The sequence below is a fragment of the Oncorhynchus masou genome, chromosome 27 (genome assembly GCF_036934945.1).
Source record: "Oncorhynchus masou masou isolate Uvic2021 chromosome 27, UVic_Omas_1.1, whole genome shotgun sequence".
Classification (NCBI taxonomy): Eukaryota; Metazoa; Chordata; class Actinopteri; order Salmoniformes; family Salmonidae; genus Oncorhynchus; species Oncorhynchus masou.
Genome location: NC_088238.1, coordinates 27,723,717 through 27,742,947, shown reverse-complemented (window position 1 = coordinate 27,742,947; position 19,231 = coordinate 27,723,717). Strand labels below are relative to the sequence as shown.

The 19,231-nt window shown below is 43.4% G+C and overlaps 1 protein-coding gene across 1 annotated transcript in view; it reads right to left on the bottom strand.

The window, feature by feature from the left end:
- Nucleotides 1-19,231, bottom strand: part of LOC135515936 (cadherin-like and PC-esterase domain-containing protein 1) — a 76,060-nt gene that overhangs the window by 21,545 nt on the left and 35,284 nt on the right. The window contains exons 7-14 of the mRNA XM_064939812.1: nt 17,352-17,482; nt 17,179-17,254; nt 15,318-15,482; nt 15,060-15,164; nt 13,149-13,303; nt 12,006-12,076; nt 9,821-10,007; nt 8,985-9,162 (exon numbers count right to left, since the gene is read on the bottom strand). Coding sequence (XP_064795884.1) covers nt 8,985-9,162; nt 9,821-10,007; nt 12,006-12,076; nt 13,149-13,303; nt 15,060-15,164; nt 15,318-15,482; nt 17,179-17,254; nt 17,352-17,482 — 1,068 coding nt within the window. The remainder of the gene's footprint in view (nt 1-8,984; nt 9,163-9,820; nt 10,008-12,005; nt 12,077-13,148; nt 13,304-15,059; nt 15,165-15,317; nt 15,483-17,178; nt 17,255-17,351; nt 17,483-19,231) is intronic.

Genomic DNA, 19,231 nt, shown 5'->3' with positions numbered 1-19,231 from the left:
TTTTACCCTGTCAGCTCGAGGATTCGATCCAGCAACCTTTCGGTTACTGACCAACGCTCTAATGCATGGCAGATTGATGGACAGGGCAGGTTGCAGAGCAGAGAGACCTGTGTCGGAGGTCAACGAAGACGCCATCACCTCAGAGAAAGTGTGAAATATAAAAAAGGCACATCAAAACAGCACACAACAAGACAAGACAAAGTACAACATTGCACAAAGCAGAGAACCACATATTGAACTTTCAGAGTTACACACACGTTGACCACCCCTCAGTTGAAACACTATTTTGAACAGCGTATGTGCTGTGCAACTCTGAGTGGCGCAATGGAGGGTTACATCAGCTGAAGAGAATGAGCAACCACATCTGAAATATCCCTTAGTAAGAACATAATACTATGGATTTCCTTTCCTATGGGTGGAACACATAAATGTGGGGACTTGTGGTACGGAGAGGGAGTTTATACTGGGTTTGCCCTGGGGTCACACTGCTAACGACTACACCAGACGCTCTCAGCAATTAGCCCTCGTTAGCACTCATTATTCCCAAAATACGACATAAGGCTTCGTCCAATGCAATTTAAATCAAGGTTTTGTACATTTGACACTAAATACATTCCATCACCGTCCTCATGATATCCCCTCTTTAAATCATCTATTTTATAAGAGCAAAATCAGGAGCCAAACCCCTCCTCAATGTGGTGGACATATCGCAGAATCCTGAAGGCCCTTTTCTCACTGCTGTGCCTCAGCTGGTCTAATTGACAGGTGATGCATTCAGGTCACTCTGATATGGAAAGTCCCTGGATGGGGGCGGGATGGTGATGTTAGAGAGAGAGGGGCCAAGGGGACTGGGAGAGAATGAGGGAAATGGGAAAGTGCTCTGGCATCAAAATAATTCCTCTCCTCTGCCACTCTCCTCTCTGATCCCTTAATGGTTTCCACAGCATGGCTCACATGGAGGGGGGGACTGCAGGGGACTGTTTGCCTGATTTGTGAATGTATGTCTGAGCATGAATGTGTGTGTGTCTGTGTGTGTGTGCATCTGAGCGTGTGTGTGGTGAAGCACAGAGCTGTGAGAGCACGCTCGTGGTTTGTAGAGACTCCAGTCTCTGGGAGTTTCTCACACTGACTTCAGAACAGAAGGAAAGCATTAAGCCTCTAGCGTTGTTATACCCCAGACCACCCGGACTGGCCCAAGTCTTCCTATCTATACTCTGCCTTAATCTCACACAGTGTGTGTGTGTGTGTGTGTGTGTACGTGCGTGCGTACGTGCGTGCGTGTAGGTGACAATTCGCGTGTAGGTTTTTCACTTCTAAAATGGCAATTAAATTAATTCTCGTTAAGCCAAGCAGGTCAGGATCAGGAGGAGCAATGAAAAGTTGTGTTTCAGATCAAACTTTGAAAAACAATTTGCTGTGCTAGACAGGCCCTACAATTTGGTTATGTCTGCCTGTCACATTCATGCACCAAGAATGCCCATCAAATGCTGTGGAAATATAATTATTTCAGACTGTACATCAAGGGGGGTGGGGGGGGGGTGGTATTGCTTGCCAAAGTCCCTCTGGCATAGCATGAGCTTGTAGCAGCCTTTTGGGAACAGGGAACCAAGAGCAGAAGTACACTATGTTGAGTTGTGAGTTAGTGAGTGAGTGAGTGAGTGAGTGAGTGAGTGAGTGAGTGAGTGAGTGAGTGAGTGAGTGAGTGAGTGAGTGAAAGCTGAGTTACTAGCCGTATTTGTTCATATGGTGAGGCAAATCAAATCCTCATAACACAGATAGACAGAGGTCTTAAGTCACACAGACAGATCAAACTGTCTGCCCAGGCAGGATGCTGAGAAGACTCCATCACATGAGGATGAGAGGAGTGGAGGGATGAAGAGAGGGGATACAGGGAGGAAGGGGTTCTAGGAGCCTCTGAACCTTTATCCAAATGGGGTGTCCTACAGGACAGAGAGAGGGAACTTACTGTAGCTCACCTTCCATTCATACACAGTCACCTAAATTATTGGCACCCTTGATAAATATATATATTTTTAAAATGGCACACATGTTGACCTACATCATTCGTCCTCCTTTTACCCCAGTGCAAGATGATACAGCTGGGTGTAGGAGTATGATGGGTTGGGGTCACAAGGTTGGATGTGTGTCAGCAGCATTCCATTCAACCGGTCCCAAATCAGCCTCTAGCACATCTGATAGTAACCCTTCCTGACTGGTGGCTGATGGATGAGATAGAGGAATAGGATGGTGGTTGGGATTCCCTTTAGGCTCTGAGTCAAAACAGATTACATTAATTACAATGATGATGATTAATTAAAACCTCTACAGGATCGGTGGGTCCCCCACGGGACGGTTGAGCTAACGTAGGCTAATACGATTAGCATGAGGTTGTAAGTAACAAGTAAATTTCCCAGGACATAGACATATCTGATACTGGCAGAAAGCTTAAATTCTTGTTAATCTAACTGCAATGTCCAATTTACAGTAGCCATTACAGTGAAAGAATACCATGCTATTGTTTGAGAAGAGTGCACAGTTAGGAACTTAAAAAAATGATTAATAAACCAATTAGGCACATTTGGGCAGTCTTGACACAAAATTTTGAACAGAAATGCAATGGTTCATTGGATCAGTCTAAAACTTTGCACATGCACTGTTGCCATCTAGTGGCCAATATATAAATTGCAGCTGGGCTGGAATAATACATTATGGCCTTTCTCTTACATTTCAAATATGATGGTAAAAGAAAACACACAAATAAACACATTCTTTTTTCTTTGTATTATCTTTTACCAGATCTAATGAGTTATATTATCCTACATTCATTTCACATTTCCACAAACTTCATTAAAAAGTGTTTTTTTAATGTCTAATGTGGATATTACAGTCATCTCCAAAATGATTGCACTCTTGATAAAGATGAGCAAAAAAACTATGTATTATATAAATAATACAAATACGGAGCAATATTGAATGCTAAAAAAAACACTTTGGAAAATAGTATATTATTTTCGACCAATCCAATTGCTCAGAGTAAGATATTTTGTTTAAAAAGTAATAAAATAAAACAGATTCTCAAAACAAATTCCTAAAGATTCTTATAAATAAAATAAAACAAAATCTGCAATAACATTTACATTTTTTTTCAAATTAATCTCAGTTTAAGGAACTGTATTGTGGCCTTCCATTACTTCCTGTTTTACTGGGGTATAAAAATTAGGTAACACGCAAATAAAATCCAGTTGTCATCCATCCCCATAAATCAGGGTACAAAAATAGCTATTTATTTACTTACCACTATTAGGACAATAATTAACATGTTTAAAACCACTGGAACAGTGGCAAACTACCCTGGTAAATGAAGTGTATCTTGTCCCCATGCACAGTGAGGAAGACTTGGTTGCTCACATCTTGGGGTCACCAAGTATCCAAATCCACAATTAGACTTGAGTTTGCTAAATGGAATTGGCACTTGGATTGGAACCAGGTGCTATGGTCAGATGAGAAGAAAATAGAGGTCTTTGCCCACAGAAACCAATGGTGATGCATAGCAGAAAATAGCCTCATACCTACTGTAAAATATGGTGGTGGATATTTGATGTTATGGGGATATTTTGCTTCCACTGGTCCTGGGGCCCTTGTTAAGGTCAATAGCATCATGGACTCTACCAAGTACCAGGACATTTTTGCAAAGAAGCTGGTTGCCTCTGCCATGAGGCTGAAACTTGGCCGTAAGTGGATCTTCCAGCAAGACCATGACCCCAAGCGCACATCAAAATCCACAAAGAAATGCTTAATTAACCACAAAATCAAATATTTACAATTGCCATCTCAGTGTCCAGACTTGAACTCCATTGAAAGTCTGTGGTTTGAATTGACGAGGGCAGTCCATACGCGCAGACCGAAGAATTACAAGGGTCCAAGAGGAATGGTCCAAGATCCTTCCCAATGTGTTTCATAAACATTTTAGAAAAAGTCTCAGTGCAGTTATCCTCACAAGGGGAGGGTGAATAAAGCATTGAAAACAGGGGTGCCAAAAAAATATTATTTGCTAAAAAAAATCTAAAATAATATAAATCCCCAATATATTTAAGCATTCAATATAGCTCAGTATTTGTATTCTTATTTTATACATAGTCTTTTATGGTCATTTGTATCAACGGTGCCAATTATTTCAGAGGTGACTGTAATATCCACATTAGATATAAAAATAATCATCATCATTGTAATTAATGTAACCTTTTTTGAGTTTGCCTAAAGGGAATCACAACCACCATCCTATTAGTCCATTTGATCCACCAGGAGTGGTTACTCTCAGACGTGCTCGATGCCGAGTTTGGACTGGGTGTATGGGCGAATGGAATGCTCGACACACACACACACACACACACACACACGACTCCAACCCATCATACGCCTACACACAGCAGTATCACCTTGCACTGAGATGAAAGGAGGACGAAGGGTGTGTGTCTATTCCTCCACAACGACCTTGCTCCCAAGACGAGTAAAACACCTGTAACCCCCCACCCACCCACCGAAGGGGTCACCAGCTGTGTGGTTGAGTGCATGTGTGTTTAAGTGAGTGTACCAGCTGTGGTGGGGTATGGTCAATGAGTTAGAATGAGGTACAGTGGACAATGTAGGGCAGTTCAGACAGTGTGTTTTCCCAGACCCAGACACCTTGTAGTGACCCTGAGGAGGCATAGGGAGGACAACCGTAGCAACACTACCAACATCAAGGACACAACGTTGTCATACCAGCCACACACACAATTGCAAAGGGATAAATTCTATACTTTATCAAATGTACAGTGATAGAATTCAGAACATGGGCTGTTCTTACAGTATTATCAGTATTCTCCCTGTACACCAAGTCAGAACCGTATGATAAATAAAGGGGGCATATAAGCAGACAATGAAAGCTCTTACAATATTAAATTATGATTTTTTTCTAAAACTGGCTATAGACTAAATGTGCACCAGCAAGTCAGAATAGTAGGCTCAGTTATGAGGGGAAAAGGGAGCAAATTATTAGAGTTAGGCACATGGGCTGCTAACAGCTTACTACACAACATACACTTACTAAACTCATCAAAAAAAGAAACATCCCTTTTTCAGGACCCTGTCTTTCAAAGATCATTTGTAAAAGTCCAAATAACTTCACAGATCTTCATTGTAAAGGGTTTAAATACTGTTTCCCATGCTTGTTCAATAAACCATAATTAATGAACATGCACCTGTGGAACGGTCGTTAAGACACTAAGCTTACAGACGGTAGGCAATTAAGGTCACAGTTATGAAAACGTAGGGCACTAAAGAGGCCTTTCTACTGACTTTGAACAACTCCAAAAGAAAGAAGCCCGGGGTCCCTGCTCATCTGTGTGAACATGCCTTAGGCATGCTGCAAGGAGCCATGAGGACTGCAGATGTGGCTAGGGCAATAAATTGCAATGTCCGTACTGTGAGATGCCTAAGGCAGCGCTACAGGGAGACAGGACGGACAGCTGATCGTCCTCTCAGTGGCAGACCATGTGTAACATCACCTGCACAGGATCGGTACATCCGAACATCAGACCTGGGGGACAGGTACAGGATGCAACAGCATCTGCCCGAGTTTCACCAGAAACGCACAATCCCTCCATCAGTGCTCAGACTGTCCGCAATAGGCTGAGAGAGGCTGGACTGAGGGCTTGTAGGCCTGTTGTTAGGCAGGTCCTCACCAGACATTACTGGCAACAATGTTGCCTATGGGCACAAACCCACCATCGCTGGACCAGACAGGACTGGCAAAAAGTGCTCTTCACTGACGAATCACGGTTTTGTGCCCATTTGTCGGAGTAGCCTTTATCGTCGAAGGAATGAGAGTTACACCGAGGCCTGTACTCTGTGAGCGGGATCGATTGAAGGTGGAGGGTCTGTCATGGTCTGGAGCAGTGTGTCACAGCATCATCGGACTGAGCTTGGTGTCATTGCAGGCAATCTCAATGTTGTGCATTACAGGGAAGACATCCTCCTTCCTCATGTGATACCCTTCCTGCATGCTCATTCTGACATGACCCTCCAGCATGACAATGCCACCAGCCATACTGCTGGTTCTGTGCATGATTTCCTGCAAAACAGGAATGTCAGTGTTCTGCCATGGCCAGCGAAGAGCCCAGATCTCAATCCCATTGAGCACGTCTGGGACCTGTTGGATCGGAGGGTGAGGGCTAGAGCCATTCCCCCCAGAATTGTCCGGGAACTTGCAGGTGCCTTGGGGGAAGAGTGGGGTAACATCTCCCAGCAAGAACTGGCAAATCTGGTGCAGTCCATGAGGAGGAGATGCACTGCAGTACTTAACGCAGCTGGTGGCCACACCTGATACTGACCATTACTTTTGATTTGACCCCCCCTTTGTTTAGGGACACATTATTCAATTTCTGTTAGTCACATGTCTGTGTAATTTGTTCAGTTTATGTCTCAGTTGTTGAATCTTGTTATGTTCATACAAATATTTACACATGTTAAGCTTACTGAAAATAAACGCAGTTGACAGTGAGGACGTTTCTTTTTCTGCTGAGTTTATTATCCAGTGTGATAGCAAATAGCACCAGGACATCATTGGTGGCTGTGCTGTGTGAACAATTTGTCAAGGATTCAGTCTGTTTTTCCTCTTTTCTCTCGTTCGCTTCTGACTAAAAACAGGACCACATGTTCTATGGGAGAGGATGGTTTATGCCTGCTGGGATGTGAGGACCGCTTGGTGACCACAATAACCATTTGGGAGACAGTCAGCTCTTCCCAATGGACCATAATAACCACAGCCCTCACACTACCAGCAAGAGAAAATCATCAGGGGCTGTTATGAGTTGTGTGTGTGTGTGTGTGTGTGTGTGTGTGTGTGTGTGTGTGTGTGTGTGTGTGTGTGTGTGTGTGTGTGTGTGTGTGTGTGTGTGTGTGTGTGTATTTATAGTATGTGTGTGTCCATATGAGGCTCAGAAGTGGTTTCCCGTGTGTGTAGGGTGTGCATGCATGTTTGAAGATTCATAGGGGAGAGTGGATTAAATTGAGCCAAAGGGGTAAGTTGATCTACCCGTGTTTCTAGGAAACCATGCACAAAATGTATAATTTGACCAAATATTTAGGAAGAGGGCATCATTTCATGGAGTCTGAAGAAAACAAAAACACACATGGAAAAAGAGTTAGGTCCAAAGAAAACAGATTTCCACCAAGTCAAATTAATTTATTGTGTTAGAAGTTCCATGACACTTGTATTTAAACCGAAGTAGATCATTTATAGATTTCCCTATATATCAGTTGGGGTCTCTATAAGCTTCAATATGAGGTCCTAAATCTAGCATGGAAGTGCATCATTTTAGCTGTGTGGGCTAATATAGTCCAAATGTTTGCCCTGGGGTAAGTTGAGCCAATGACCATGGGGTCAGTTGAGCCAATGGCAAGTTGAGCAAATGTAAGTATTTTCTTCCCAGGCGTAATGGTAGGCATTATCACTGGGATGAGGTAACACCAGGGCCTGGCCTGTTAAGTGTTTTTTTTTTTTAAGTACAAAATATTTGTTAGGTGTGTCAAAAGATGCTTAAAATTATTAAAAGACAAAGTGATTGTGATGAATTGTGTTTGGGAAATAAAGATAGACATGGTTTTAAAAATGTAGTGGTAATATTTAATTCAGTACAGAAATGTATAGGAGGCTTAATTTACCCCATAAATTGTGCCAAGAGACCACATGTGGGGACAAGCTATGTTTTCAAAACTGTAATGTTTACATGAATTCGGATTATTTCCAGGGATACACAACATCCTAAAATCTATGTAGATATCATTGTTAGAAAGAATACTATATTTCCCTTGATGGAGTGATACTGAATATAAATAATTGACTTAACTTACCCCTCTGTCCCCAACTGTTTCTATCACTGTAATGTCCAGAAATGCTCCTCCTCTTAACGGCTCAAATCCCTGCAGTGATTGGCCAGCTAAGGGTCCTCTCCATCAACCCTGTCCCGCCCGGGACACTGCCCCATCGCCACCCTCATACCCAAGATGCATCAGGAGATAGGGTTGGGGGTTTGGAGAAGAGTGAAGGGGGGGGGGGGGTCAGGTGAGGGTGGGACAGAGCGTCCTGGACCACATCCCAAACCAAACTCTTACCGGGGTGTGAAAGCTCAAATATAGCCCATGACACAGGAACTCATGGGAACATCAGACCCTCTCAATCCCTTTATGGCCCCCGCCGACCCCGCTCCTCCACATTCCAACGGTAATCTGGAAAATACCGGCTTCGAAATATCAACCAACTGTATCTCGACACTGCTGCTGCTCAACTGCCTCTCGACGCCATTCGCAGCCGTAACCGACACTAAACTTTACACAGACCCACCGCGAAGGCTCCCTCGGCGAAACCCAACCGCCGACATGACAAATGCTGTAAAAACGAAGGAACCGCACTGTTCCTTCTTGACCGAATGAATTGATTTTCCTTTGTTTACATGCTATGAAACTTGTGTTGGGTGCCAGACCAGCATTGCTCATAGAAGGAAACACTTCCCATGCTCTGGAAATTGAAATCATGGCTCTGTAAAAGTCAATCGTGCGTCTCATTTGAATATGGTAAGAGATTAGGGAAATCTTTTTGTGTTCCTCTGACGTGGTCCTCCAGTAAAGTCAGTGAACCCCAGACAGCAAGTCACTCTTAGTTAACTTGATGGGGAACGTGAAGTCCCACTAACCTTAAATTTTTACCTTGTTTTACTCATAATGGAGAAAAAAAACACATATTAAAGTGCTGATCTAGGATCAGGTGCCCCCTATCCATATACAGTTATTCATTATAATCTAAAACTAAACACTGATCCTCTATCAGCACTCCGACTCTTGAGACCTTGTGAATACAGGCCCAGGTCTCTGACAGTGCTTGTCCATCTGTGAGTGTATGGTAGTGATTTACAAGCATGTAGAAATACCCTGCCCGCACCACGTACCTGCACGAAGCCACACATCACATGCTCCCCAAACATGGGCAGGCTGGGACGGCTCTCACGGTACATGTGCAAAGTGTATATTGTCATGACAACGGGCTCGGGCTCTGTGGTGAGCGACTCGTCCGTCACTAGGATGTTGATTATGCTGTTGCCCAGGCCGACCGGGTAGTTTGCTGTTCTGTAGAAAAACAGAGGCAGAGCTTCTCAGAAACAAGGTCCAGAGAGGTCCAGGGAGATGAAACACACATAAGCACAAGCGCGCACATACACACACACACACACACAGGGCGGAGATATGAAAACACACATACAGGATGGTGAGAGAGAGGGCAGGTTATAGAATCATTCCTAAATGTCACATTTAGCGCTGTATGTGTGTGGCCATCTTACGTGTGTCTGTCTGTCTGTCTGTCTGTCTGTCTGTCTGTCTGTCTGTCAGAGGTCAATCCTCTGACCCCAGTGCTACTGAGTCTAATGGGTGCTAATCAGGGATTGGCTGCTGAGATCAAAGCTACGGACATAAGAAACAGAGTTCTACAATCACACAGAGTAAAACTCAGAATGACATGGAAACATGCCCTGACCAAAACACTGGACTGAAAACACACATTCCCAGAATTCAGATGTTATAACTCACTTACGTCTATATTATAGACCTGAAAACTGGGCAGGTGTAAGCAATATACGACAAGATCCATTTAACCTATGAAAGGGCTTGTTGGAGATCTAACTCTATGAGTGCTAACACCTACTATCTCACTGAATGTGACACAGCTACATTTGAAAGCCCAGCTTGTGACTCACAGGGTGAAAGGTCATGGCTGGGAGGGTCTCACCTAGGTCCTCTGTGCTCATCCAGGTGTATGTGACAGGCTGGGCTGATGGGCTCGGGGCGGAGGCGTAGGGTCACCACGTCAAAGGGGACCTCAGCACGGTAGTCCTTCACCCAGGGACTAAAGGGGGGGCTGAGGGTCAGAGGGGGATCTGTGTACAGTTGTCTGAGGTGGGGGTCCACACACCGCTCTGATACACACCACAAGGGAGAGAGAGAAAGAATGGATTATAATACAGATAAAGGCTTGCATATGTCACGCTGTGTGCAGCTGTATTTTTCAAATTCAGAATACTGTTACACATTTAACCACCAGAAGGAGCATCAAAGAACAAAGATGGTTATCTAAAACATGCATGCTCAGTGTGTGTGTGTGTCCATTCAAAGGGATTAAAGATAAAGACATTCACACAAACACTATGTAATGGGAGGAATGTTAATAACAAGGTCCACACGTGTTGAGCACAAGCCCAGAGAATGCTCTCTTCCTCTGGAGGCAATTGACTCTGGTGTGTGCCAACCTCAAGCAGTTTGCAGATGCAGTGGGCACAGTAGAGCCACCTACCCACCCTCCCTGCCCGAAGCACCGCCACAACGCTAATATTTTACCTTGAACACTGCAGCAGAAGCCAACTCCTCTGCTCTTTCGTCCGCGTGACGCTACAATACATCGAGTTTCCCAGGGAAGCTGTGAACCCAGCTGTAGCCTATTGCATGATTGTGCTTATGAGTCAGTTATTAAAAAATGTGAAACAATGTTGTGTATGTTAACTATTGCATGATTGTGTTCATGAGGTGTACGTTTACTGCTTTTCATTAAATCACGTATGGCTAAAATATTGCTATGGCCTAAAATAAATGTTGTTCATATGGGCAGAATATTGTAGCCTAGGCCTACATAAATTCGTTAATATGGGTATATAAAGTGTGGCGGGTACACTATGGCTTTTTAAATGCCGCCACGAAACCTTCTCTGAATGGGTATTTAACCTGTCCGTAAAGGAATGCCGCTTCTGAAGCGGGGCTAAAATCCATCACTAGGGCAACCAAAACTGTCAATCAAATTATCTCAAGCAACCTGTAAGCAGCCTGCCTGTCTGCTGCCTGCGCGCAGACCACTCACTCCTAAAAAGTACTTTGAAGTTCGTTAAATACAATGACTTTTAGTAGAAAGAAAACACATCTACCATACCATAAAAACAACAATAAACAGCACATCAATCAGCCACGTTTATTGTTGTCAGGGAAACAATACCGAACATTTTATGCCTGAGCAGAATTTGACTGTCTGAAAAGGTACAGATGCTTTTTTTTTATTGTCTGAAAGGTTATCAGTTGTTGTGATCGACCGGTTACTGTAAAGGCGTCATATGTATGAAAATTGTTCGGTTAACTTGGAGTTAACGCCGTCATGCGCCCTCGGCATTCGAAAGCATCATATTCCGTGCACTTCCAGAATGATTGATTTGCGGTCTGTAATTCCAGTCTGTTGGTGTAGCTTTCATGCGCCTGGATATTTTTCCACGCACAGAGGATACATTCGGGTTCCATTGCTTGTTCTGCTCCTCTGAGAATAATGAATAATGAGGGTAGCAGTACAAGATAATTTAAAGCAAAATATTTGGATTATTTGCATAAGAAAGACGTGCAATTCGATTGCTGGACTATCATAGCCATCCATCCAGTATTTTTAAAATTTAAATGTCGGCCTTTTACGAGGTACATTTTCTCTGCATTAAATTATTATTATTATTTTTTTATAACTGATCAAAATTCTGCTCATATGAACACATTTATTTTAGGCCATATAAAGAAAAGCTATGCATGATCTAATGGCAAGGACCAAACGGAAACATTGTTTCACATTCTTTAATAAAAGACTCAAACAGAAATAGGCTATATAGCAGGCTTCACAGTTTCCCTGACAAATAGGCCTATAAGGAAACTAGACGAATATCGACAATGTTGAGTGAGCTAGAGGGTCTGTGCTCGGTGTTGTACCTTCCACAAACAGTTTTGCCCTACAAAAAGACACGTAAGCTTCCCAGTGTAGAGCTCTGGTGAATTCAGAGCGTCACACTTCAAACCATTGAGATATACAGCATTCTAATTCCAATGCATTTCTATGCATCCTGTTGGTGAGGTGCTCCAGAGCCAGCCAATTAGCCAACACCTGAGCAGCGCCTCACCTTTGTCTCCAGGGAGGTCCTGGGAGCCTGAGTGTTGGTCCCACCCGGTCTGTGTCTCTGCTTCATTGGTCCTATGAGAAACATGGAACACTGTCATTATTTAGAAACAAAATGTTCCACTGGAACAGGGAACATCCACTCAGTCATTATTCTGAGGATTGTCCCTGCAATAAAAGAAAACTAAAGAGCGATGACAGACTTTAAGCCCTCTAATAAACTGACCTTTTTACAAGTCTCTCAATCACATTTACAGTCTCACACAAACCAACTGCACAAATTCATCAATATGGATATAGTAAAAACACACATATTGTTATCAAACACACACACTTTCCTGGCCAGCGTCAACATTCCAATTGGTTCCTAGCCTACAAGAGGTCCAGAGGTGTTTATCAGCACTTGTTATAACTCTCACCCACTCAAAGTAAACTATACTGGCTGTTCTCCAGATACTCTCTCCTTTTTCTCTAGCCTGATAAACTCCCCCTTTTCTTCTCCTCCACACCAGTTTCCTCCACTTCCCACATTCAGCACCCTGTTCTCCTTCCACTCCTCTTCCAAACCCTTCCATCACCAACCCTTCCTCTACCCCTTACCATCCCCATTCCGCCACTACCTCCCTCTCTTTCCTCCCATCATCCTCATCATTCCGCCTGGTTCCCTGCCCGTGAGTGTGCTACATGCTCCTAGCTCCGTGCTCAGTCCCAAAAGTCAGACCAGCCCGAGGGCAGAGGGAGGCTGTGTTCTGAGTGCCAGCAGCACAGCTCCGTGCCACAGCCCTGGGAAGGATGGGAGGCCAGATGGGGCCCGCCAGGGGAGCCAGTACCCAGCCAAGAAGGGATTTAACCTAATTCTGTTCCAGTTTGAGTGGATTGGGCCTGAAGCTCCGCTCTCTTGCTACAGCCAGACTAACGCACATGTGCCAGGGGCTTAATGAAGGGATGCTTAGGAGAGGTTGGGGAACAAAAACCATCCTTAAATTCAGCCAAGTTTTATTCCCCCCAAGTCCAGTCAGTTGTCTGTTTTTTTTGTTTGGTCTATCCTTTCCAAATATATGGAGAGTAAAACAACACCAAGGGGATTGAGCAAGGTAACAGAACCTCATGTGAACTGATTGACATGTGTGTGTGTGTGTGTGCTCACCTGTAAGTCTGGTTCCTTTGCTCTGTATAATGAGAACAGACTCTGTCCAACAATGCTGAGAAATGCAGCCCACTCCCAGACTCCTCCGCTCTTGGGAACGATCGAAAGAGAAAGTCTTGGATAGGAGAGCGCTGAGGAGAAGCTGCGGGATAAAGCTGGATATAGACAAGTTTTCAATTACTGGAAATACAGACACTCTAAATAACATGATTACAATCTGGAATCACTGCAAGTGTTCTGTAACATTGATTACATTATGCTTCAGAATGAATCTGGTTATACTCTATACAGTGCATTTGTAAGTATTCAGACCCCTTCCCCTTATCCACATTTTGTTATGTTACAAGCTTATTCCAAAATGGATAAAATATTTTTTTTTACCTCCTAAATCTATATAGAATACCCCATAATGACAAAGCGAAAACAAGTTTATAGAAATGTTTGCAAATGTATTACACATAAAAAACAGAAATACCTTATTAACATAAGTATTCGGACCCTTTTCTATGAGACTCGAAATTGAGCTCAGGTGCATCCTGTTTCAATTGATCATCCTAGAGATGTTTCTACAACTTGATTGGAGTCCACCTGTGGTAAATTCTATTGATTGGACATGATTTGGAAAGGCACACACCTGTCTATGTAAGGTCCCACAGTTGACAGCACATGTAAGGTCCCACAGTTGACAGCAAAAAAAAAGAAAACCATGAGGTCGAAGGAATTGTCCGTAGAGCTACGAGACAGGATTGTGTCGAGGCACAGATCTGGGGAAGGGTACCAAAAATGTGCAGCAGTGGTCTCCATCATTCTTAAATAGAAGAAGTTTGGACCCACCAAGACTCTTCCTAGAGCTGGCCACCCGGCCAAACTGAGCAATCAGGGGAGAAGGGCCTTGGTCAGTGAGGTGACCAAGAACCCGATGGTCACTCTGACAGAACTCCAGAGTTCTTCTGTGGAGATGGGACAGCCTTCCAGAAGGACAACCATCTCTGTAGCACTCCACTAATCAAGCCTTTATTGTAAAATGGCCATACGGAAGCCACTCCTCAGTTAAACGCACATGACAGCCCACTTGGAGTTTGCCAAAAGGCACCTAAAGGATTCTCAGACCATGAGAAACAGGATTCTCTGATGTGATAAAAACAAAGATTCAACTCTTTGGCCTGAATGTCAAGCGTTATAACTGGAGAAAACCAGGTATCGCTCATCACCTGGCCAATACAATCCCTACAATGAAGCATGGTGGTGGCAGCATCATGCTGTGGGGAAGTTTATCAGAGGCAGGGACTGCGAGACTAGTCAGGATCGAGGGAAAGGTGAATGGATCAAAGTACAGAGAGAACCTTGATGAAAACCTGCTCCAGAGCGCTCAGGACCTCAGAATGGGGAGAAGGTTTACCTTCCAACAGAACAACGACCCTAAGCACACAGCCAAGACAACGCAGGAGCGGCTTCGGGACAAGTTTCTGAATGTCCTTGAGTGGCCCAGGCAGAGTCCGGATTTGAACCCGATCGAACATCTCTGGAGAGACCTGCTGTGCAGTGACGCTCCCCATCCAACCTGACAGAGCTTGAGTGGATCTGCAGAGAAAAATGCGAGAAAATACCCAAATACAGGTGTGCCAAGCTTGTAGCATCATGCCCAATAAGACTCAAGGCTGTCATCGCTGCCAAAGGTGCTTCAACAAAGTACTGAGTAAGGGGTCTGAATACTTACGTAAATGTGATATTTCAGTTTTTATTTTTAATACATTTGCAAAAATTTATAAAAACCTGTTTTTGCATTGTCATTATGGGGTATTGTGTGTAGATTGATTAGGCTGTAACGTAACAAAAATGTGGAAAAAGGCAAGGGGTCTGAATACTTTCCGAATGCACTTTAACAGAGAGTAATGTGGAATAGAGGTTTACCAGTTCAAATGACCCTGGTGTCCTCAGCTGACGGACGAACTGCAGGAGGAGGAGAGTCTGGTGTTCTGGTAGACAGAGTCCGTATGTCCCCCCACAGCCACCATACTGACCAGAAACATACAAAACAAATTGTGAAGGTCAGTGGAATTATGATACCCATACAAATTTCCCTCTGAAATTGTCATGTTAAAAAGAGTCCATCGTCGTTGCCCTCATAGATTGAGTGATTTATTAAGTTAAAACACGGTTGTTTAGTACCCTCTGTCCATCGTCTGTCTCGGTGTGTGAAGGGCTCTTCCGTCTGGCCTGTCCATTGTGTGCTGGGAGCAGGAAGAGAAGAGCATCTTCCAGGATGAACTCTTTTGTGATCTGTCCGTCAAACCCTGGGTCCCTCAGCCCATCAAAGTGCAGGTCAGTCTCAGCCTTTCAGACAGGGATTATGGGAAACTTTTAGCAATGGCTTTCATTAAGGGACTGTACTGAGAGTAAGCATGTTCTGCCACCTAGTGGATATATGAGTTATCTTAATACCTTTGGAAACGTATGAATGGGTGCCAACACAATGCCCTGCTCCCTTCCCTCTACCCTGACTCACACTTAGAGGTCTGAACGTATTGGAGAGGTGTAAGCAATGAGGGGAATTCAAGGAAGGAATTGGTCACATTGAACCTTAAGAGACATGTTGGTTTCCCTAAGATGAGTACATGGAACAGGCTATACAGCCTACAGAAGGAAACATCATCATGTTTATTAGTGGCTCGGTTTATAGGAGTGGAACCAATGGATACCATGTTTGGAATCTGGAAAAAGGGGAAGGTATCTCTGGGTCAAACCAATTAAAATACTTCAAGGGAGGCCCTTTAAGTGAAATTGCTTTTATAACTGTGACTAGTTGTATCACTCAGCAGTGTGCATAATGGGTATGTGCGTGTGTGAGTGCACATGTGTGTTTGTATGCAACCCACATGTATGCAGCACAACAGCTAAAAAACTGACTCTCTCTTCTATGCTCAACTCGGAAGTTACACTACATGACCAAACGTATGTGGACACCTGCTTGTCGAACGTCTCATTCCAAAATCATGGGCATTAATATCTAGTTGGTCCTCCCTTTGCTGCTATAACATCCTCCACTCTTCTGGGAAGGCTTTCCACTAGATGTTGGCACATTGCTTCCATTCAGCTACAAGAGGTCTAGTGAGGTCAGGCACTGATGTTGGGCGATTAGGTCTGGCTAGCAGTCTGCGTTCCAATTCATACCAAAGGTGTTCAATGGGGTTGAGGTCAGGGCTCTGTGTAGGCCAGTCAAGTTATTTCATACCGATCTCAAAAAAACATTTCTTTATGGATATCGCATTGTGCACATTGTCATGCTGAAACAGGAAAGGGCCTTCCCCAAACTGTTGCCACAAAGTTGGAATCCCAGAATCGTCTAGAATGTCATTGTATATTGTAGTATTAAGATTTCACGTCACTGGAACTAAGGGGCCTAGCCCGAACCATGAAAAACAGCCCCAGACCATTATTCCTCCTCCACCAAACTTTACAGTTGGCACTATGCATTGGGGCATGTAGCGTTCTCCTGCCATCCACCAAACTCAAATTAGTCTGTCGGACTGCCAGATGGTGAAGCATGATTCATCACTCCAGAGAACGTGTTTCCACTGCTCCAAAGTCCACTGGCGGCATGCTTTACACCACCCAGCCGACGCTTGGCAGTCCGCATGGTAAACTTAGGCTTGTGTGCGGCTGCTCGGCCAGGTAAAAACAATTAATGAAGCTCCCAACGAACAGTTATTGTGCTGCCGTTGCTTCCAGTGGCAGTTTGAAAGTCACTGAGCTCCTCAGTAAGGCCATTCAACTGCAAATGTTTGTCTATGGAGATTGCATGGCTGCGTGCTCAATTTTGTACACCTGTCAGCAACGGATGTGGCTGAAATAGCTAAATCCACTAATTTGAAGGGGTGTCCACATACCTTTGGATATATAGTGCATGTTGACATCTTTGAATGTTGCAATCTCACAGTCTTATGGCACCACCTAGTGAGTCCTCTAAAACAGCATCAGTAGAGACCGGCAACAGTAGTAATGTGCCGATCAAGTAATAACCCCCTCTTACCTTCACTATGATAGGCAGAAGGGAACCACTGAACTGAAGAGTGAATGTCATCAGCTGGAAACACAAGAAACACCAACTACAGGAGAAACAGTCACATAGAATAGTGACAAATCAGAACAATGTACAAAGATGAATAATTGAACAGTTGTGCGGTTGATCCGAGGGTGGCTAACCTGTGCCGAGAGCTGGGCTCCTCATTGGTCAATACTGCCACCCTCAACACCTGACCTATGACCTCCTTCACATGGTCCAAGGCCTCATGGGATGCATCAGGACCCAGCTGCTGCAGAAGAAAGGGCTTGAGCTGAGAAGAGGAGAAAGCAAGAGTAAAAAAAAAAGAAAGACAGAAAGAGAGAGAAAATGGGATAGAGAAAGAGAGGGGGAGGATAAATAGAGAAAAGTTGTCAGTGTTAAAAACATAGTCTGAAGAAGTTCAAGTCTGTACCCAGCAGAGTTGGATAGAGTCCAATTGAATTATAACACCTCAGTATCAGTCAAAGAAATAACTGATTCGCTCTCCTATGGAGAGATTCCATGTCATATTTAAAAGGAATTGATCACATGCTACGCACTGCTGCGGCAAAATAAACACTTGATACTCTGTTCCAACAGGTGGCAGTAATAGTCCACATTCGCTAATCCACAACCCCAGTTTTGATATGACAGATGAAAACTCCAACCACACTCTCACCCCCATCAATATTACATCTAATAGATCTAATCTAGTTAGATTACATTTAATCTGACAGAGACAGATTTCATTTGAGATAATCCCAATAAGGTGCCAGTGAGGGATGGTTGGACAGGGTTGGGAATCAGGCATTACTGTACTCAAATCCGAAGCATGTGGCGTGTTTGGCTAGTACACAGCAACACATGCATGCGCATGGGTGATTTTGCAACTTCGTGCACTTTTGCCCGGCAAGCTTTCAGAAATTAAAATGTATTGAAACACCATTTTAACAGTATTATAATTGTCTTTGATTTGTTTAGACATAATATCTGATAATGGCTGCGATTGTATTATTCAGGAATTGATATATTTTTGTCATTTTTCTCAGACAGCCATAAACAAATGTAATTTCCATCACATCATTAAACATCCATTTAGTTTGAAAATTAAATAACATATAAAAATAATTGTAACACATTTCTTATACATTTGTACATTAACTTTGCATATTATTTTAAGTGCTTTTTAAGGTTTTCCTAAAATGAATAATTCAACACAATGCCTGAATGTATAAACTTGCCTTTGTGACAGCTGAAAAGATTTATTTATCATAAAAAAATAGTGTCATTTCCACCCAACCTTTTTGTGAGATGATGATAACAACCCTATGATTTCCCTAACTAAAACAAATCAATCAATGTAAATTATACACAATATATTAATTTATCTAAAAATATGGGTGTGGTGGAAATGATATCTACGTAAAAAGAACAACTTATGAAAACAATATTTTATTGCAAACACTTTGAACTGGGCTCATCTCTCAAAAACACTGGCCTACTTCCTCGAGCGCTTCCCCCTTTAGGAATCTTACTTTTTCTTAAATGAATTAAATGTTCTACAATAGAACATTTAATTCATTTAAGAAAAAGTAAGATTCCTAAAGAGGGCAGCGCTCAAGGAAGTAGGCCAGTGTTTTTGAGAGATGAGCCCAGATTGCAGAGGGGTCATCCGCATAGAAGAGCTCAGTGAGCAAAGTGAAACGGTATCATTTGTGGTATGTCCAACACAGGTGTGGAGGGTCACCTGCATGTGAGAATCACCAAAGTGAACTGCCTGGATTTCACTGGTGTATTTACGCAGGTAGTTATCTCAGTGGTACAACTTTGGTTTTAGAAGTGGGGGGGAAATAATTATAATAATTAGTTTTATCCTGTCGGATGAACACTCCAAACAGCCTACCCGACCGCTCGGAGGTGTCTGCATGGTCCTAAAGCACACCTTTGCCTCATTTTGTATTACATTTAAATCAAACTGGAGGGGACAAAAATGCAATTTCAGAATGTGAGAGGGATATGCCCCCCCCCCCTGTCCCCAGTC